This window comes from Macaca fascicularis, chromosome 9 (assembly GCF_037993035.2).
Source record: "Macaca fascicularis isolate 582-1 chromosome 9, T2T-MFA8v1.1".
NCBI classification, from domain to species: domain Eukaryota; kingdom Metazoa; phylum Chordata; class Mammalia; order Primates; family Cercopithecidae; genus Macaca; species Macaca fascicularis.
In genome coordinates this window covers 107307071-107328242 of record NC_088383.1, presented here as the reverse complement: position 1 = coordinate 107328242, position 21172 = coordinate 107307071, and the positions used below count along the sequence as shown (strand labels likewise).

General features: G+C 48.5%; 1 protein-coding gene across 24 annotated transcripts in view; it reads left to right on the top strand.

Moving 5' to 3' along the window:
- PYROXD2 (pyridine nucleotide-disulphide oxidoreductase domain 2) overlaps window positions 1-12390 on the top strand; it is a 36437-nt gene extending 24047 nt beyond the window's left edge. For 6 of the 24 annotated variants that reach the window (XM_074002434.1, XM_065521251.2, XM_005566148.5 and 3 more), the window contains 6 exons: window positions 1301-1373; window positions 1617-1773; window positions 3861-4015; window positions 5143-5249; window positions 7464-7584; window positions 8671-8975. In XM_074002434.1, coding sequence (XP_073858535.1) covers window positions 1301-1373; window positions 1617-1773; window positions 3861-4015; window positions 5143-5249; window positions 7464-7584; window positions 8671-8741 — 684 coding nt within the window. In that variant the 3' untranslated portion in view covers window positions 8742-8975. Of the gene's footprint in view, window positions 1-1300; window positions 1374-1616; window positions 1774-3860; window positions 4016-5142; window positions 5250-7338; window positions 7753-7946; window positions 8045-8628; window positions 8976-12023 lie in introns of those variants that run through there. The other 18 variants (XR_012418058.1, XR_280793.5, XR_280791.5 and 15 more) reach the window with 17 other exon arrangements.
- Window positions 12391-21172: the final 8782 nt, after the last annotated feature.

Below are 21172 nucleotides of genomic sequence, written 5' to 3'. Positions count from 1 at the left end.
TGGAGCTTAGACGTCTGCCAAAACAGGGGTTGGAATCCGTGGGGATTGAGGGAGCCAGGATTGCATCAGGGTGTGAGATGCAAAAGCCAAGTCTCTGCATTTGGGAAACAGGCAGGTAAGGGCAGGTAGCAAACAGGGAAGAAGCCTCACAGGTGAGGAGAAGGGGCCAGAGAGGTGAAGTGACCAAGATTCTGGCCACTGGCAGAGCCAGAGCTAGAACCCAGGTCTGACTTTCCATCTAGAGTTATTTCCACAACTTTCCTACTTTCCTGATTTCTTCCCTTTCACCAGCTCTAATTCCATTGTATGTGTCAACTATCTGTTGTATTATCCATGATTATTAATTAATTTTTAAAAAGAGCCACAAAACTTCTGGGCACACAAGAAATACTGGCACCCAGAACTGGAGACTTCAGTTGATCTTGGTGGATTCCAACTGCTCACGGCTGGCTCATGCATCTGCAGTCAGCTGCAGGTCAGCTTGCCGGCTCTGCTGATCTTGGCAGGACTCCTTCATGTTCCTGGGAGCTAGCCGGTGGTGGCTGGTCCAGGACTGTTTCTGCTGGGATGACCAGGGGAACTCAGCTCTGCCCCGTGTGTCTGTCCTCCCCCAGCACAGTAGTCCAGGCATGTTCTCAGGGTCTGGCAAGGGGCAAAAGCAGGCAAGCTCAAGCATGTATGCAAGCATCACGTGGTTTGATCTCTTTGCATCCTGTTTGCTAGCATTGGCCAAAGCAAGTCTCATGGCCAAGCCCAGAGTCAGAGTGTGAGGGCACTGCAAGATTACACAGAAACGGGTGTGCAAACAGGGAGGGGTGAGCTTTGGGGGGCAGTTTTTGCAATTGACTTTCCCTGTGCCCAAAAGATACGATAACATGTATATGTGCACGAAGCTCCCACCCACTCTTGGGAGCAATTCTTAGGGGCAAAGCACTACTTTTTCTGAGTGATTCCATTAATAAAATTCAACAAACATCAGTAAAAAGAAACTTGTTAAGGCAATTCTGAGATCATCGAGGCTTCCAAGAGCTTACACACCAGTAGTGAAAAGAGACCTGCAAACCACTGTCCCCTTTGCAAGCAGGGAGAGGTGTGGACTATTTCACAGTCAGAACTGCTGGCCAAGCACAGAGGAGGAAGTGGTTAGAGCTGAGTGGGAGGGGATCTAGGAAGGCTTCACAGAGGAGGTGGTTTTGGCTGAGCTTTGAAGGATGAAGAGAATTTCCGGAGGGAGCGACTGAGGGATCTTCCTTGGGGCCTTTTGATGTCTGGGGGCTTTCATGGAGGCTTCTCCTTCCAGGAGTGGCTTCCTGAGGAGTTCCTGGAGAAAATCTCTCAGCTGGACACCCGGTCGCCTGTCACCAAGATCAATGGTAAGAGGCACACCACATTGCAGCACTGTCTCCTTTGACCCATCCGAGTGAGAAACCTCCATGCGGGGGGCAGCTGAACTCTGTCATCACCTCCATTCCCTGACCTCCAGCCTGTGTCCCCCTGCAGCCTGGTCAGAAGGTGAAACACTTGCTAATACTTTCCTACTCCCGTCTGCCACTGAGGTGGCTGTAGAGGGAGGACCTTGGGGGGCTAAGACCTGACCCTCCTCTTTGGTCCCTCAGTGGCTGTAGACAGGCTGCCCAGCTTCCTGGCGGCCCCCAATGCTCCCAGGGGCCACCCACTGCCCCATCACCAGTGCTCCATCCACCTGAACTGTGAAGACACCCTCCTCCTTCATCAGGCCTTTGAAGACGCCATGGATGGCCTGCCTTCCCACAGGTAGGGGTCCTGGACAGAACATCCCCTGATGTTCTTCCACATGGGCCTGGGAGGCAGGGCTGTCCACACCACACACAGCAGGGATCAGGCCTGGCGTTCAACCTTCACAGTGACTTAGGATCTGCCAAAATCCATACTTAACTTCTAAGGACAGGAAGTGCATCCCAGGTGAAAAATCTGAGGACCAGGGCAGGTAAGGGTGAAGAGCAGCTCAGGTTAGCGGAAGGGGCAGGGGGCAGAGCGCTGCCCAGGAAAGTGCTGGGGCTGGGGAAGAAGAGAAAATGTGTTCTGGGAAAGCAAAGGAGGTTCTCTCATTCAGAGCCTGTCAGGGGGCACGCACTCACTGAGTCCCCTGCTCCGTAGCCTTTCTTTTCCTGATAAGCTGTCTTCTTGCAAAACTTCTAAAAGCATTTCCCACCTCCCACTGCAGCTGTATTTCCATCCTTCCAGAAAAGGCAGGGGCGCTATAGGAGAAAGAGCCTTTCCTTCCTGTCCACTGTCCAGCACACACTGTTGAAAACCTACTCAGTGCCGGGCTCTGTACTAGGTACGGGCTGGGAGAACTAGTGAGGCAGGGGCATGAAACCGACACGAAGCTTATGATAAGACAGGTACACAAATATTTACAGCATGTGGTAAAGAAGATGTGCGCCTGGAGAGAAGGGTATAGGGCAAAGTTCATTCATCCATTTATAAATATTCTGGGGTCTCTACTCTGTGCCAGGCTTGGTTCAGTGACTGGGCACAGATCAGCAAGCAAAGCCAACAAGGTCTCAGGTCGCTGACTTTCTATCCATGAGAGGAAGACAATCAACAAGTAAGCACTGATGATGAGCACTGCGGAGAAAAATAGGCAGGGAAGGGGAGGAAAGGCTTCTCTGACAACGCGGCACTTGAGCAGAGACCGGAAGGAAGTGAGGATACAGATCTTGTGGGTACCTGGGAAAGAACGTCCAGACAGAGGGAAGGTCAGGTGCAAAGGCCCTGGGGCAGGAGCGTGCTGCTGTGTAGGAGGCACAGGGACGAGGCCAGAGTGGCTGGAGAGAGAGCACCTGGGAGTGAAGGGTGTCAGATCGTGCTGGGTCTTGTCAACTGCCCTGGCTCTTACTCCAGGAAAGTTTGTACAGAGCCTGCCTTATACTTTAGAAAGACCAACCTGGACACGGTGTGGAGAAAATGTTAAGGCATCTGTTGCAATGGGTTACTGTTGCAGAATCCAAGTTAGAGTGGACAGTGGCTTGGACAAGGGTGGGGCAGTGGCAGTGATGAGAAGGGACGGAAGACTGGGTATATTTTGAAGGTGAAGCCAACAGGACTTGCTGTTGGACAGGGAGTGGGATGTGGGTAATAAAAAGGAGCGACTGTGAAAAGATGCCTCCATTTACTAAGAGAGGAAGAGGCGGCGGGGGTGGAGCAGGTTTTAGAGGCTAATCAGGCATTGGGGTTTGAACGGGGGACGTTTGAGATCCCTGGTGGACATCCAAGTTCAGCAAAAACATTGCGGCTGAGGGACGCAGGGAGAAGGGGCGTTTCCCGTGGCCTTGAAGGAGACTCATATTTGGAGATCAGAGGGAGAATGTGCTCCAGGTAGAAAAGGTGTGGCAGGCAAAGGTGGTGGGGTGGGAAGCAGTTCACAGCTTTGCTGGGGCTCGGGGCAGCCCTAGCAACTCTGTCTTCCATTGGTCTGCTCTGGAAAAGGCAGTCAGGCCGCTAAAGCCTGGCTGAAATCTGGCTGCCTGGGCGCCTGCTGTCTTAGGCCTGGCCTCTTTCCACACTCCCACTGTCTGTGTGGACCTTGGAGACATTTGCGTTTGGGAGCTGTGGTTAGAGCACAGCGTGTGATGAAGGCAGGCAAGGACAGGCCATGCATTCGGGGGTCTGGGCCAGGCCAGCTCCTCACGGGTGCTCTGGATCACACTGGAGGCCACTGTGGACCTGTACTGTGGACAACCACTGTGGCTGTACAGCGACAGTCGCCCAGGATTGGTGTCATCTCAGGGTCTCCACTGTGTCCCAAGTCATCTCAGAGGCCCTTCGCACCACACTGCTGCTCTTAGACCTGCCGTCTCTCCTCCCTGCCCGCACAGGCCTATGATTGAGCTCTGCATCCCTTCTGCGCTGGACCCCACCCTGGCTCCCTCCGGCTGCCACGTAGTCTCTCTCTTCACTCAGTACACGCCCTACACACTGGCGGGAGGCAAGGCCTGGGACGAGCAGGAGAGAGACGCTTACGCAGACAGAGGTAAAGAGAGTTGCATGTTCTGCCTCCAGAGCCAAAGCCGGGCTTGCGACCTGACTGGGCCTGCTCCTCCTCACTGCCCCATTCAGGATTGACAGCTGCAGATGACGTCCCAAAGGGAGGAAATAGTTGAGGGAACCTCAAGTCAGCATAGTGAATGACTGCTGGAGTCAGGAACTGGGCTAAGAAAGCCAAGAAAACACAGTTCCTGCCCTCCAGTTGCTCGCAGCCTAGCAAGGGATGGAGGAGACAAATTAAGAAATCTGTCATTACAGCACAGCTGACTGCATGAACCAAAGGAGAAGCATGAGCCAGAGGGACAAGGAAGGCTTTCAAAGGAAGGGACGGTCAAGCTGGGTTTCCAAGGATGACTAGGAACTGGCCAGGCAGCAAAGGGCATTCCAAGCAAGAGAAACAGCTTGAGCAGGCCGGGCGTGGGGGCTCATGCCTGTAATTCCAGCACTTCAGGAGGCCGAGGCAGGTGGATCACCTGAGGTCAAGAGTTCGAGACAGGCCTGACCAACATGGTGAAACTCCGTCACTATGAAAAACACCAAAAAAACTAGCCGGGGGGTGGTGGCACATGCCTGTAATCTCAGCTGCCCCGGAGGCTGAGGCAGGAGAATCGTTTGAACCCGGAGGTGGAGGTTGCAGTGAGCCGAGATCGCACCACTGCACTCCAGCCTAGGTGACAGAGTGAGACTCCGTCTGAAAGAGAGAGAGAGAGAGAGAGAGAGAGAGAGAGACAGACAGGAAGGAAGGAAGGAAGGAAGGAAGGAAGGAAGGAAGGAAGGAAGGAAGGAAGGAAGGAGCGAGCTTGAGGAAAGTGATGAGGTGAAAAAAGCTGCATATGCAAGAGGAGACAAGCAGCTTTGTGTTTAGGGTTGGGGTAGGGAAGTGGGGAAAATTGGGGACTGGACCGGCCTGCCCATGCCTCTTTGGGATGAATTATTCATTTGCTTGTGGGCTGATTTTTGTTTTTCACCTATTGAGGTATAATTTGCATATGATAAAATAAAGCCATGTCTGTGTGTAATTTAATGACTCTTAGTAAATTTGCCAAGTTGTATCCCCTTAGCGCCTCGTCTTCTTCCTAACACAATCTCATTTCTCTGTTTTTGGCCCCCCAGTGTTTGATTGCATCGAGGTCTATGCCCCTGGCTTCAAGGACTCTGTGGTCGGCAGAGACATCCTCACACCACCAGATTTGGAGAGAATCTTCGGGCTTCCTGGAGGAGTGCGTATAAACCTAGGGGGTCTCTCACCATAGCCTTCCCTCTGCACCCTCACTTCCTGGCTGTGACCTCTCTGCTTTATCTTGTCCCTCCATACTCAGCTTTCATCAGGAAGGGAGGACAGGGGCAGGGACCCTGGCTGAGAGAGGGCAGAGAAGTGGTCAAATTGAGGGAATAGGGATCCCTAGTAGGGACTCAGAAACACAGGCAGGACAGCCCCCACTGAGAAGGTCACCAGGATTGTGGCCCTCTGCCTTGACAACCATGCTGGCTCTGCCATCTGACTTTCTTCAGAGAGAGCACCCCCTTCTCAAGGCAGCAGCACATCCTCAGACTTCAGTTTATCAAAAACTAGACATTGGAGACAGGGAGACCAGTTAGGAGGCCAGGCTCAATCGCCTCATTGCAGCTACTGAGCACTTGCAAGGCCAGAGACCAGCCTAGGGAACATAGTGAGACCCCATCTCTACAAAAACAAAAAAACCAGAAACATCGCCAGGGGTGGTGGTGTGTACCTGTGGTCCCAGCTACCCAGGAAGCTGAAGCAGGAGGATCGCTTGAGCCCGGGAGTTCGAGACTACAGTGAGCTGTGATGTGCCATTACACTTCAGCCTGGGTAACAGAATGAGACCCTATCTCTAAAAAGAAAATTTAAAAAAAAAAAGCAAAAGAAAAATCTGAGGCCAAAGTGAGATGTGCTACAAGTGTAGAATGCACACAGTATAGAAAAAAATATAAAATATCTCATCAATAATTTATATATTGATTACATGTTGAAATTATAATATTTTGGGTATATTATATGTATATAGCTAATAAATATATATAGCTATATATAGCTAAATAAAATATGTTATTGACATTAAATTCATCAACTTGTCCTTCCTTCCTTCCTTCCTTCCTTCCTTCCTTCCTCCCTCCCTTCTTTACTTCCTCCCTCCCTCCTTCCCTTCCTCCTTCCCTCCTTCCCTCCTTCCCTCCCTCCCTCTCTTCCTCCCTTTCTTCCTTCTAGAGATAGGGTCTTGTTCTATCACCCAGGCTGGAGTACAGTAGTGCAATCACAGCTCACTGCAGCCTCGACCTCTGGGGCTCAAGCCATCCATCCTCCCACCTCAGCCTCCTGAGTAGATAGGACCATAGGCATGCACCACCATACCAGGCTAATTTTTTTAAATTGTAGAGATGGAGTCTCCCTGTGTTGCCTAGGCTGGTCTCAAACTCTGGGGCTCAAGTGATCCTCCCACCTTGGCCTCCCAAAGTGCTGGGATTACAGGCATGAGCCACAACAGGCTCTGCTTTTACTTTTTAAATGTAGTTACTAATAAATCAAAAACTGCATATTAGCTCCCATTACATGTTCACTGAACAGCACTGGTCTGGATAGAGGAAAGAAGGCCAGGCAGCAGGAAGGAAGGGAATGGCTGGGTAGAGCAGGCATGGGGCAGGCAGACTTGAGAAGCCTTGGTGACAGTGTGCACATGGGGGTCAGGGTGGAGGCGATGTGAAGGGTAGGTGCAGAGGCCAGCGGGAGGAAGGTGGTGTCATTCACTGACGCAGGAGGATGGGGAGGAGCAGACTTGAGGAAAGAGGATGGCCTCAGTTTGGGGCAAGGTGAGGAGGGCAGCAGGGGCACACTCCTGTGGTGACGCCCAGCAGACGTCGGGCTTCTTGTCCAGACCTGCCCCCTGAGTCTGACCTTCGCTTGTCCCATGCTGCCTCCCTTCTCAGCCTGGGGCTGGTCTCACCCAGGCCAGGGGGACAGAACCGTGCTCGGCTCCGTTGCCCCTTGTCTGCCATTCACAGTGATCCTGCTGGAACCTGGACGCCGGGGTCCGGGCTCAGGTGGATGCCTTGGCCACAGAAGGAAGTTCTCGCAGAGACACATGCCAGCAGCCACAATAAGTCGGACGATTCTGTTTTTCCAGCAGAGCGAGAGGGATGCAGAGTAGATAGCAAAACCCTCTTTTCTTTCCTGTTCAGTTCCTGTTCCCCACCCTGCTTTCTTCCTCAAAAGGCCTCTGGGAAACTTCACTCCCAGCCCCAGGGCATGTGCCCGTTCCATCTCATCTCCTTCCCTTTCTGCATTTTAAGAACCCAAGAAAATATCCCGGAAGGAGAAGAACTTTTGCTGGAGAACAGGGGAGGGGAAGAAACCCTGCCAGGACAGGAAAGGCTGTAACGCTCCCGTGCTAATGACTGTGGCCCTGCTTCTGCAGAACATATTCCACTGTGCCATGTCCCTGGATCAGCTCTACTTTGCCCGCCCTGTGCCCCTGCATTCTGGCTACCGCTGCCCTCTCCAGGGCCTGTATCTCTGTGGAAGTGGGGCTCATCCTGGTGAGTGACCTGGAGTCCCACTACCCTGTGGGGACTGGGAGGGCTCACTGGAGGCCAGAGACTTGGAGAAAGAGGAAGAAGATAAACAATGAAGGCGGCAGAGAGGGAGGGGAGCAGGGAACTCCCACCATAAGAAGCTGCCTTGTGTTCAGAATTCTCCATGCACAGGTGAGCACCCAGCCGCTGCCTCCACCAGGCTGACCACAGCCCACAGTTGAACTCACACCTCCCCTTCAGGAGGCCTGGGGATGCGTCCTGGTGGAGGCATCTCACCACATTCCAATGCGGGCTTGTGAGAGACCCATGTCCCTAAATTCCCCATCCATGTATATATTTAGACGGTGTTTCACTCTATTGCCCAGGCTGGAGTGCAGTGGTATGATCACAGCTCACTGCAGCCTCAACCTCCTGGGCTCAAGTGATCCTCCTGCCTCGGCCTCTGGCGTAGCTGGGACTACAGGTGTGTGCCACCATGCCTGGCTAATTTTTTATTCTTTTGTAAAGATGGGTTTTGTTACGTTGCCCAGGCTGGTCTCGAACTCCTGAGCTGAAGTGATCCTCCCCACTTAGCTTCCCAAAGTGCTGGGATTAGAGGCCTCCATCCATATTTTAGACCAGAAAGGATGGATAAAGTTAACTTCTTCAACTTTACAATTCTTTCTTGTGCGCATTCCAAGCCTAAGGAGCTGGCTGAGGCTGTCATTTGCTATGCACACCTTCTCTGAGCTGTGTGGACTTGGTCCCCCTGGAAAGAGTCTGTGTTTCCACATCTCCCCCCTCCCCCCAGCCCCTTATTCTGAAATTTTAACTTTGCTTACTAAGCATCTGCCCATCCAGCAGGTCCACCCTCAGCCATTGAGGCTGTGGGCTGTGGACCTGGCCCCTTCCCAGACCTTTGGTGCAGGAAGCCTGGAGGGAGCCAGGATCTATTGAATGTCGGTCCTAGGTGATTCCAGTGCCCACACCCCAGCACCCCTCTAAGCAGCCCCACTCTGCTTTGTTGCTGCATCTCCGTAAGCCCCGCCCCCTCCCCCACCCTGGCAGGTTTTTGAGCGGAGCTTTGGTTCATAGGAGATTCCCTTCCAGGAGGAGGTGTGATGGGAGCTGCTGGGCGAAATGCAGCGCATGCGGCCTTTAGGGACCTCAAGAGCAAGTGACCCCGAATCAGCTCTGACCCAGGAAGAAGACTTCACCCCTCAATTCCAAGCGCTCCATTGGGTCAGCTTCCCAGGAAACTCAGCTTCGGGTTAGTACTTAAGGCCACCAAATCCTCAATGCTCAAGCTATTATTTTAGAAAAAATGTACGAGTTACGTTTAGTGCAAGTTAACTTTATGCCCGTGCCTCCGTACGTGGACTGGTTCTGTGTTATTAAAACTAATATTTCATACAGATTACTTGCTCGTGTTTTTTCTCTGTGTTAGTTGGTGGGATAGACTTGTCTGGTGTACTCATAATTCTTACATCAGCTAAGAAGCAGTCCATTTAAAGGCCAGGCATGGTGACTCGTGCCTGTAATCCCAGCACTTTAGGAAGTTGAGGCAGGCAAATCACTTTGAGATCAGAAATTCAAGACCAGCCTGGCCAACATGGTGAAACCTCATCTCTACTAAAAATACAAAAATTAGCCAGGCGTGGTGGCAGGTGCCTGTAATCCCAGCTACTTGGAAGGCTGAGGCAAGAGAATCACTTGAACCCAGGAGGTAGAGGTTGCAATGAGCCGAGATTGCACCACTGCACTCCAGCCTGGGCAACAGAGACTCCATCTCAAAACAAAAACAAAAACAAAACAAAAAAACAAAAACAAAACAAAAAGAACAGTCCATCTAACCAGCGGAAGAGTCTGATCTAAGCATCCCCCTGTCCTTGGCTGGGACCCCCCCCACCACCAACTGGAGGACTGCCCAGGTGGAGCCCAGTCGACTGCTGTCACATTCCTGGCAAACGATAAAAATGGACCCAATTTCCCCATGATCTATAGAGTCACCCACAGGGGCCATGGGCCTGAACAAAGCTTGGCATCTCAAGCCATAGAATCTTCCAGTCAGGCAAAAAGCAGTCAAGGGTGACTGCAAGGTGGATTCCACTGAGGCTGTCTGGGAGCCCACTCTTCCTGATTCCAGAGCATTCAGCCTTCTGCCTCCCATGAGCTAAGTCTGTTGTGTCACCAACACCTTTCGATATAAACCTCTATAATTCTAAAGTGAGTTGAATTGTCACTCTTGTCCAGGAAAATCCATCCAAAGTTCCCGTGGTAATGCAGCCCTCCCAGCCAGCTTCTCCAGTTCCGGCAGCCAAGGCCACAGTCCAAGCCGTCCCATCTGCAGATGAGGCAGGATCTTCCCTGGGAAAGCTTCCCTTCCTCCGTTTCCTGGGCAAATTTATACAGATTCAAATAGATCCACCTCATTACTTAATGTTGGTAAACTCAGATTTCTCAGCCGTAAAAGAGTTGTTTTAAAGCTCACATCAGACAACAGGTCATGTTTCCCTCCAGTATCTGGCACACGATAAGCATTCGGTACATAGTGGAGCTGCTGCTGCGGCTTTTATTGGTGAAGATATTTTTGTCATTTTTGTATTCTGCAAAAGGTGGTCTTTTCTATATACTTTTTAACCTGGCACCCAGAATTGAAACTAGCCCCCTAGAAGCATTGTGCAGGACAGTGTAGAGCAATGTTTGGGTCCCCAAGCTTTTTCCAAAGTAGCCAAGCCCCCTCCCTCATTCAGCATCAGTACCATCAACTTCTTGAGCTTGTTGAAAATTTGTTTTTGGTCAATATTGCTGGTTTTCTGGAAGGAAAGAAGGAAGGCAGGGAGAGAGGGAGGAAGAATGAGAGAAAAAATGAAAGAGAAAAAGGGAGGGAGGGAGGAAGAAAGGAAGGAAAATGAAAGAGAAGGAAGAAAGAAAGTGAGGGAAGGAAGGAGAAAGGGAGGGAGGGAGGGAGGGAGGGAGGGAGAAATGAACACAGAAAATCGTCAAAGGCCTGGGGAAGCTCACATCAGACTTAGTATTTAAAAATAATAATGATTTTTGGCCAGGTGCAGTGGCTCACATCTATAATCCCAGCACTTTGGGAGGCAGAGGTGGGCGGATCACAAGGTCAGGGGATCAAGACCATCCTGGCTTACACGGTGAAACCCTGTCTTTACTAAAAATACAAAAAAAAAAATTAGCTGGATGTGGTGGCACACACCTGTAATCTCAGCTGCTCTGGAGGCTGAGGCAGGAGAATTGCTTGAACCCAGGAGGTGGAGGTTGCAGTGAGCAAGATCATACCACTGCACTCCAACCTGGACGACAGAAAGAGACTCTGTCTCAAAAGAAAAAAAAAATTTTTATTTATTTATTTTATTTTATTTTTAATAAACAAAAGCCACGAATGCCTAATATAGGAAATGTTTAAAATATAATAAGAGAGAAACATAAAATGCACACATAATTTTTCCTGCAGAGATAATCGCAGTTCCCGTTTTACAGTATTTTCAGGTAGTCTTTCAGGTCATTGGTATTCCGTGTTCTATATGTGGGCTTTACATCTTTCCTTCATTTCACTTCATATCATAAGCAGTTTTCAGTGCCATAAAAATTCTTTGAAAACATTATTTTTAATAGCTGCCTAATATTCTCTTGTAAGGATGTGTCATAATTTATTATGGGACATTGGGTTCAGCTTTGGCCTTGATTGCTAATTAGTACAAGCCAAAGGCCTGAAAGCTTCATTTATCGCCGCTGTTCCTGTTTTAATGGTTCCCTATCATTTCTGGGATCACAAGGGTGCAGCTGTTCTCCAGGCAAATGTTCCCTCTAAAGGAGGAGGAACGTGGAGGAGGCCAGGGAGAGAGGGGAAAAAGCACTTTTAGCACCAGAGGAAGAATTTCCCACTGTTTGGTGACTTCCCATTCTGTATCTCATGTCTCTGAAAGATGGCATTTGGTCCAGACCAAGAGACAAGATAAGGCCTCAGCACCACAGGGTGCGTTGGTTCCTCGAAGCCCCCAGCACATGCCGTCCCGCTGAGCAAGGCGGGCTGGTCTTACCTAAAGTGCTGACTCTGCAAATCAGCCATGAGCTGGGCAAATGTGTCCCTTGCTGGCCCTAGTATGTAAAACCTGTAGAAGGATAAATAAGTCAGGGCCTCATTGTTACCTGATTTACAATTGCCTGTTTTCCCAAAGCAGCAGGGAACACTTCCTTCGAGGCCCAGTCCTGTAAACCCCTGAAGTGCACTGGTACCTCAGCTGGTTAAGTCGTTACCAGCGGGCCCTCCTGATCTCGCAGCCCCTGGGTGATGGTGTCCAGAGATTCAGTGAGATGTGAGGTTTACAGCTCTGGGAGGAATTCGGCTTTCCTGGTGGGAGGAATGACAGATGTGGCTGACCAAGCCGGCTGTGGGTCTTGTGAGCGTGCATCTTTCTAACATATGTTCGATTTGCAAGGCAGGTGACAGTCGCCAAGTTCTTCTGTGGGACCTCCGTAATACTCCTACCCTGATGTCTGGAATGAGGGGGAAGAGACCTGCTGAGCACAGGATGTCATTCTGTGGGGGAGTGGAGACACATGACATGAGAAAAAGGAATGCAAAATGCAAAGCAAGGAGAAACGCAAATGGACAGCAAACCTGAAAAAATATTTAAGCTCACCAGGAATCCATTACCTGCAATGAAAACCAAATGATCATGCTTTACCTATAAAATTGAGAAAAAATATTTGTACAGAAAATTACTGGTGTGGGTAAAAAAGACACTCTTCTCTGCCGTTGACAGCAGCAGACATTTGTATTTGATAACGAGACTCGAAAGCCAACATCTGTGTGCTTTGTGGGTTATTCCGCATCTTATCACTGCGCCGAAGGAAAATATCAGAAATGTCCCTAAGGATTTAGGTAGAAGGATAGTCATGCAGTATTGTTTGCAATGGCAAAATACTGGAAACAGGCTAAATGACCCAAAATAGAGAATTAGTTAAATTAATCATGGTAACTGCACGTGATAGAATATCAGACAATAACTTTAAAAGTTACATTTTTGAACCTACTTGTATCACATGGAAAAATATGCTAATAAAAAGTAAGATATAATGGGACCTAAGTTTTTTGATAGGTGATAGATGGATAGATGGATCTCTCATATATATATGTAAATATACATTATATATACTAACTATATAAAACATACCCACACAGAGAAAGACAGAGACAGAGAGAAAGACAGAGATGGAGAGACAGAAACAGAGAGACAAATGGGAAAGAACAAACTATACCCCAAAGTACAGGCTACTAGCAGAAGGCTGAAGTCTTTCTGAGCACTTGGCAGCAGCTTGGAAAATGTTCCTCACTACCTTCATAGAACCTGTCTTAGCATAAGAGCCAGCCCAAAGTAAATGGATGGGACTTTGAATCTTTGTTTAAAAATGATGGCCTGGGCCTGGTCCAAATGGTGTGTGAATGGCTTATGCATTGATAAATATTGATTGGCCATAAGTCAGAGCGCTTCAGACCTGGTCTGGGTCTAAGAGATCCTCAGTGGAGGCGTGGGGTCTTCAGTCACCTAAAGTCCCTGCAACATCACAAAGGGAAAGAGTGGCATCTTCTCCGTGTTTCCACAGCCCAACAGAAATCCTGTGTTCTTGTAAGGAGGTGACCGAGGTGAACCTGAACCTGAACTTTCTCTGGTTTTATCTGGAACTAGTCAATGCTGTTATGTAGGTTGTCAGACCAGCAGCTTTGCAGCTGGCTAGATGTGTCTTTGACTAATAAGAGAATCACGAGAGGAATTAAATGAGACTAAGCAAAGGCCATTTGATTGGTATGCAGAAGTCTTCAAGACAATGTGTCTCTTAAGGAGGAAAAAAAAAAAAAAAAGAAGGTTGTCAACAGTGAAAAGATAGGTGAAACCTACACTTTCTGCACTGCAGCTATCGGCCTTCCCTTCTGTCTGATCTTTCAGGACCCATGGAGAAAGTGTTGGTCTGACCCAGAAGGCTGTCGTGTATAAAGGGGATGATGATGCCTCCCACAGAGGGATGTGAGGATTGTATATACATAAACACAGCTCACCAAAATATGCACACTGTGTGACCCAGCACACCCACTCCCAGATATACTCAGCAGAAATGCTTACTGGCGTTCACCAAAAGATACATACTAGGCTGCTCCTGGCAGCACTACTTGTAATACCTCCAACCAGAAAGCTACCCCAATGCCCACTGACAGAGGAATGGAATAAGTAAATTGTGGTACCTTCATATGATGGACTACTATTCAGCAATGAGAATGAATAATCTATAGAACCACATGCAACAAAACTATGTTGAGTCAAAGAAACCAGACATGAAATAATACATGTTATAGGATTCTGCTTATAAATTGTACAGAATCAGGCTAAATTAATAGTTCCTATACTGTTAAAAGTTCACCTTTGGCTGGGCAGAGTGGCTCATACTTGTAATCCCAGCACTTTGGGAGGCTGAGGTGGGAGGATTGCTTAAGGCAAGAAGTTCAAGACCAGCCTGGGCAATGTAGCAAGACCTCGTTTCTAAAATAAAACAAAAAAAATAGCCAGGCATCATAGTGCATGCATGTAGTCCTAGCTACTTGGGAGGCAGAGGAGGAAGGATCACTTGAGCCCAGGAGTTGGAGGCTACAGTGAGCTATGATTATACCACTGCATTCCAGCCTGGGCAACAGAATAAGACACTATATTGAAAAAAAAAAAAAAGTTCACCATTGAGGGTGTTCCTTCCTAGAAGGAAGCCTGAGAAGGGCTTCAGGCTGCTAGCAGTAGATCCACCTGTTTGATCTGTGTGATGGTTACATAGGCATGTTCAGTTTCTGAAGAATTCATTGATTTCTACACTTAGGATGTTGCAGCTTTCTGTATGTATATTATGCTTCAATAGAAAGTTAAAAAAACTAGTGCCTGGAACATGGTGATGTCACTTATCAACATTATTGCTCTAAAGCTCATATTTATTGGCAAAGCCCTATGTCTGAGGCTAGGCTTGGAAGGGAAAATGAAGAAAGAGGTAAGGAAGGAGAAGAGGAGAAAGGGAAAGAAGAATGTGGTGGACAGACCTGTAGGAACCCCCACTCAGGACCCCTGCTTACGGGTGCCCATGCCCTTGTGTGCTCCCCTCCCCTCAAGGGTGGGGGAGGTCTGTGAATTGCTTCTAACCAACAGAATGTGACAAAGGTGAAAGGATGTATATGATTATACCACACATAGCATCATCATGCAGGAATCTCAGTTCCTGGCTGGCTGTGAGTAGGCAGGTAGCCATGTTGAAAACCCCATGTGGCAAGTAACTTCAGTAACCTCCAGCTGACTGAAGCCCTCAGACCTTCTGCCTCAGAGAACGGATGCTGCCAACAACATGTGAGCAAGGAAATGGATGCTTCCCCAGTTGAGCTTCCAGATGAGAACACAGCCTGGCCAGCACTATGAGTATAGCTTTGTGACACCTTGAGCAGGGAGTCCAGCTGTACCTGGATTCCTGAACAATGGAAACTATGAGGTAATAAATGTGTGTTGTTCAAAGCCACCAAGTTTGGACTAATTTGTCACACAGCAGTCAATAACTAATACAAGGGAGAAGGCCACATAGCCAAGTACATGATGGATGCAAAATATGATGATATGAATTGAAATTATGCCCTAGATTTCAAAGTATTCCCATTCAAAATGACCCTATGAGTTGGACTTCACTCCCATAGTGGGCATCCATCTCCCAGCAGGGCCAAGCCTGGAGTCACCATGACAGAGGGCATCAAGTCAGACACACCTGTGTTTGGATCCTGGCTCTACCAGCAATGGATTTTAGGCATGTTCCTGATACTTCTGAGTCTCAGTTTCTTATGTGACTCATGGAGATGGTGATTTCTTTTTGTCTGGCACAAGGCACACAACAAAAACTAGTTTCCTTCCTTCCTTATACAATGACATGCTATTACATACACTCAGAAGTGCAGGAATCAGACACAGTGAGAGGCATTCTGGAACATTCTATGCCCACCTGAAGCAGGGGGATGAAATTAAAGCTACCACAAAAAGAAATGGAGCAAGGTTTCCCTCAATTAAGGCTTTGGACTCATTCAATGAGAGGGCTCCCAATCTGGGAGCTTCCATCCTGGGACCACGGCACACACAAATGCACACACACAACCCTACACAATAAACTACACCAACTCACACATACAGATCAATACGCCAGGGCAAGAGAGAAGGAAGCAGGCAGGGCAGTTTGCCAAAGGCAGAAATCTGTGTGTGGGATGTTGAGCTGTATTTCTGGCCCGATAAATCAATCTACCTTGAAAGGGCTCCCACAACTTCATGACTGTAATTGGAGCTACCTTCCTCAGGGGTTGTTTGTTACGTTCAAGTTCAGGTGACAAGCACTGTTTTTCAGAGTTTGCATAGTCACTGTGCATCTGCCTCTGGGAAAAGTTCTAGCAATATCTGGAGAATCAGCTAAAAATGAGTCTGCCTGAAGGCTGTTGAAAAGTTGGGAGAAATGCAATTGGGTTAACTTCTGATTTCTCTCCTTGTTGGATTTCCAAAACTCACTTCAACATTCTCTCTAGGATGCCTCCCCTAAAACCAGGATCTATCTCCATTAATTTGATGTTTGTTAAGACTCACTGTAACAGAGGCACCAGCCCCAAAACTAACCCGATAATAATAATGGCTGCTATTTAGTGAGCCCTGATTTCATGCCAGGCACTGCACTGAGCAAGAATTTCCCATGCGTTACTTCATTTAAATCTACAATAAACCCCGGGCGCCCATCACTGTACATCTCTGCTTTTACAGATGAGGAAACAAACACAGTTAGGTTAAATAGTTTCCTGAGGTCACAGGGCTGGTAGCTGATACAGTCAAGATTTGAACTGAGGTCCTTCTGACAGCAAAAATCATGCTCTAAGCAAGAAACAACACTCTGGACACACCTAGTGGACAACAAGTTGTAGGTTCATCAAGTTCCATCAGTTGTTGGCCACCTGTGTAGAGCTAGACACAAATGTTAAGGAACAGTTCCTTGTTGCAAAGCATTTACAGTCTAGTGGAGGACGACAGAGAACACTCATATAAGAATTATTAACAACCCCAGGGCTGCATGAATCTGTGTGAGCACACTAGAGGAATTTGGAGAGACAAGCTGCCTGTTGATTGGAAGGGTTAGGAAGCACTTCTCACAGCAGAGGGGACTGAGCTGGAGTGGGATCAAGGATGCACTAGACATGACGAGTGAAAAGAATAAGGTGGACATTCAGGGTCTTCTGGGCACCATGTGACAAAGGTGGGACGGAGGGATGGGCAGAGAGTTCAGAGCCACAGTTGGACGGGATGAGGATTGTGAAGAGCAAAGGCGAGAATAAGGCCAGGTAAGAGGGTCAAGCTGCAGACGCCATGCCGGGCAGAAGGTGGCCTTCATTCTACAGCCAACGTGAAGTTTGCTGGAGGAGGTATTGGGGATTTTACACACATGGGAGGACGTCCAGTCTGTTAGCCTATGTAAGTGGCCACATTTGCAGTGTCGGCAGAGACCAGGGTACAAACTCTTGGGTTTCCTCCTCCCTACTTCCCCACCTCCCCTCGCCCTCTCCCAAGGACTCAAATGAGCAGTTGAGAGATGGACGTGAGTTGGGGGTGGGAGTTTCTCACTTGGAGGCTAGAGTCAGATCTTCAGACTACCCCACCCCTCTGTCTGCCCAGCCCAGGTGCTCAGTGGAGGGCCATGAACAGAGGCCAGCGTGCCTCCTTCTCATCTCCATAATAGTGCCGTGCTCCCTGCAGCCTCAATGCAAACAGCTCCTCATTCACCTCTGCCATAGACAGAAGAGGGATCCTGGCCATGAAACCTGGATCTGGGAGGCTTTAGTGGCAGCCCCTGTTTTTGGTTGGAGGTGTTTGTAACACCTTGTCGGTATTGTCCCCTGGGGCAGCATGGACACCTCTACCATGAGCGCCTGCTTTGGGACTGTGGATGACCTGCACCTCATCAAGGACCGAGGCAGATGGGGACCTGGGCCTGGGTGTCTACTACAGAAGCCAGAGACTCATCTGCACGCTGCAGAAACTGGAGCAGCCCATATTTGGAGTTGGGAAGAAGTTTAATAATAGTACACAAACTTCCTCGGAAAGGGCTAGCCTAAAGGGGAACTGGTTATTAGAAGAAAAAAACACCACTGTTGTTTTTGCAGTAACCCTCCTCACTCTATAATGAGCAAACCTCTCTTCTGTATAGAGCAGCCTCCTAATGTGAGTCACTCCAAGACTTGGCTTCCAACCGCTGCCCCTTAGCCCAGGAAGCAGGAGCACAATGGAGCAGCCAGGTGTCAATTACAGGAGCTGGTCAGGGCAGGAAGCAAGGTGAGTTATAATGGGAGAGCAAATTAATTTCACGTAAGTGGGATTAGTAGTTAAATAAATAGAAGTCCCACCACTAACCCTGTCTGGAATTCTGAGTGTCTGTCCCCCGCCAGGGTACAGAAAAAGCTTACAGCTGAGCAGGAATCAGGTCACCACAGGGTTACCTACCAACTGTTAAGGACAACCCCCTGGAAATGTAAAGCAAGGACATTCTTAGGTTAGAAAAGACACTCCGAGCTGAGAAAAAGAGACGGTATGTAGGGAGAGAGGCCTCCCACTGATGGCTTAGTCATCTATTACAGGCCCACAGTGCCCTGTGAAGCAGCTATACCTGAGAGCAGTCCGAGCAGTGGAGGAGGGGTCACCCAGGATTTGGGGCAAATTAGGGGCAATGAATTCTAAGGATGACTCCATCAGGAGCTTCCATTCCAGGCTGAGTTTGTGTTGGTTTTATTTTTAAATTGTCAACCTCTTGTTTGTTTGTTTGTTTGTTTGGGCTTTTTAAAGCTTCTGTCCCTTTCCCAGTTTTCAAGTGACCTTTGTTCAGGTGAGTGGAGTCCTGGTTTCCTTGGGACTTCAGGGGCTGAGGGAGTGTGGAGGGGAGACCAGGGCTCGAGGTGAGCCAGGTCAGGGCAGCCGGGTTCCAGATCTGCAAGGTAGGGTCAGTCATCCATCACAGCATTGCTGTGAGGACTAAGGTAAATTAAGCCCAAAGCAAAAAGCGCCTAATGGGAGTTCTGACAGCTGGAGATAAGCATGAAAATAAATAGCAGCTTTCTGTCCTCCTCTCCTGCCTTCCTGTTATGCAATGGAGCCAGATAAGAGAATTCACAGTGGACACTATGCAAAGGAGGCTATACTCAAAATCTTCCTAGGGCAGGAGGAACTGCCTGCCTGTTAGGGAATTCTCAGGAAGGACCTCCAGGGAAGTTTCTGAGCTGCTTCTGACTCTGCATTTGCTTAGAATCTTGAGCAAGGTCAGGGTGGATCTGCAGCCCCAAGCTGTAAGGGGTAGGGCAGTCTAGGAGTCCTTAACCCAGGGGTTCCTAAACTTCTTTGACTATACTCACTTGAGTGGGGCCAAAGGACACCAATGTCTCACCAGCTCCCCCTCTCTCCTGAGTTTGGTAATTACAGGGGTGGGGCCTATGGGAAGGAGAAGAGGATTGCAGAGGAAACAGACATGTTGCAGTAAACCTGCTGAGCAGGCAATATACAAGGTTCACTTCCTGTTTATGTTAAAGAAAAATCTGCCATTGTACACTTGATTTTATATTATAAATGAGTGCCCCGTGATCTCAAAATAACCCTACTAATTTTATTATGCTAACCTTGATTGCAAGACGAAAGTGACGAAAATAGCACAAATTCACAGGCAAGGAAGCCACCAATGAAGTGTCCTTCTGTAATAGGATGACCAACCGTGCGAGTTTGCTCAGGATTCTCCCAGTTTTAGCACTGAAAATTCTACCTTCTGGCAAACCTTTCAGCTCTGGGCAAACCACCATATAAGAAAAATATAAAGGGATCATGTATATACCTCCCTTAGCAGTAGGGGTACATGAGTGATGAATTATTCAACCGCAATTCATTTACACATAATGTCTAGAAATTGGACAATTTTATAAGCCAAAAATTATCAAAGTAAATACTTATTACTACCCATTCTAGGACAACCCAAAACTCTCACCAGACTCGATGGATAATAAGGGCACAAAACCAATAGTAATTTATAAATATAAAGTATGAGTAACAGCGGTTGAAAACCATGACAGCTCAAAACAACTGAAGAGCTAATGAAATAGCATTCTTCCAAAACTTGGGGAAATTCCAACTATGTAAAGTATAGTGTAGAATAACAAATTGGAGTCCTCAGTAAACTCCAAGAACACTAATTTTAGCTTATGAATACCAAATTTTTGTGGGTTAAAGCCTTTACTTGTACATAAGAAGTAAAGTGTGGGGGCCACCTCTGTGACCCACCTGGAGGAACCACAGGAAAGGTTTGCAAGCTTGGGTCACTTCATAGTCATCAGAATGATGCTCGGGTCCCTCTTTGAGTCACTGCATTAGCTCAATTAATAAATGAGAAAACAGAGGTCCCAAGAAGTCAAGTGACTTTTCCAAGGCTACAGGTGCCATGGATCCTCCAAGGAAGGTTCTCTGAGGGCTGCAGAGGTATGTTAGGGGGGCAGAGGTAGGATTTTAAAATAGTTTGTCTGTCTTACGTAGTCACTCCCTCCACATACATCTGACATAGTGAAACAGCATTGGTCCTCTTGGCCCCTCATAGGGCTTGTTAGGGTCTAATTGTGTCCCCCAAAAAGACATGTTGAAGTTTTAACTCTCAGTACCAATCGACGTGACCTTGTTGGGAAACAGGGTCTTTGCACATGGAGTCAAGATGAAGTCCTAAGGGTGAGCCCTAATCCTATATGATCATGTCCTTATAAAATGAGGGAAATTGGGACGCGTGCACACACACACATACACAGTGCCTTATGAAGACACAGACACAGGGAGAAGACAGCCGTGTGAAGTGGAGGTGGATATGGGCGGGATGCTGCCACAAGCCAAGGGTGTCTGGAGCGACCATGGAAGAGGCAAGAAAAGATCCCCTTGACACCCCCCAAGAGGTTTCAGAGGAAGTGTGGCTCCCCTAAAACCTTGATTGTGGTCCTCTGGCCTCCAGAACTGTGGGAGAATAAATTTAAACCACCCAGTTTGTGGTTCTTTGTCATAAAAGCCCAGGAAACAAATACAGAGCCTCTCAGTGGCTCCCTGTGCCTGGCCTGGGTACTCTCCTTCTCACACTCTCTCTGCAGCTGGTTGGGAGCAAAAGCCTCAGGGAAAAGTGCAGATCCTCTGGTTTCTCTTTGCCATGTCTCCCCCATGCCTGCCATAGTTGCATCAGAGAGTGTGCCCCTGGGAGGGGACACAGCTTGGGCATGGAGCGGGTGACCCAGTATCAGAGACCGTGTCATGCAACAGGAGGGCAGGGGAGCCCGGCTGGCACCCCTTGTCCCTGAGGGTGCTGGGAGGATGATTGCCTGTTCCTGGTCAAGTGCTTCCAGCAGAGCCACTTGACATTTTGCTGTCCACACACCATCTGGCAAGGGCAAGAGCTCCAATGGCTGTCCTGACCTTTGCTGTATCTTTAAGCAAAATACAGCAAAAGATAAAAGCAAAGAGCTCATCAGATTACAAGGGAAGGGGCC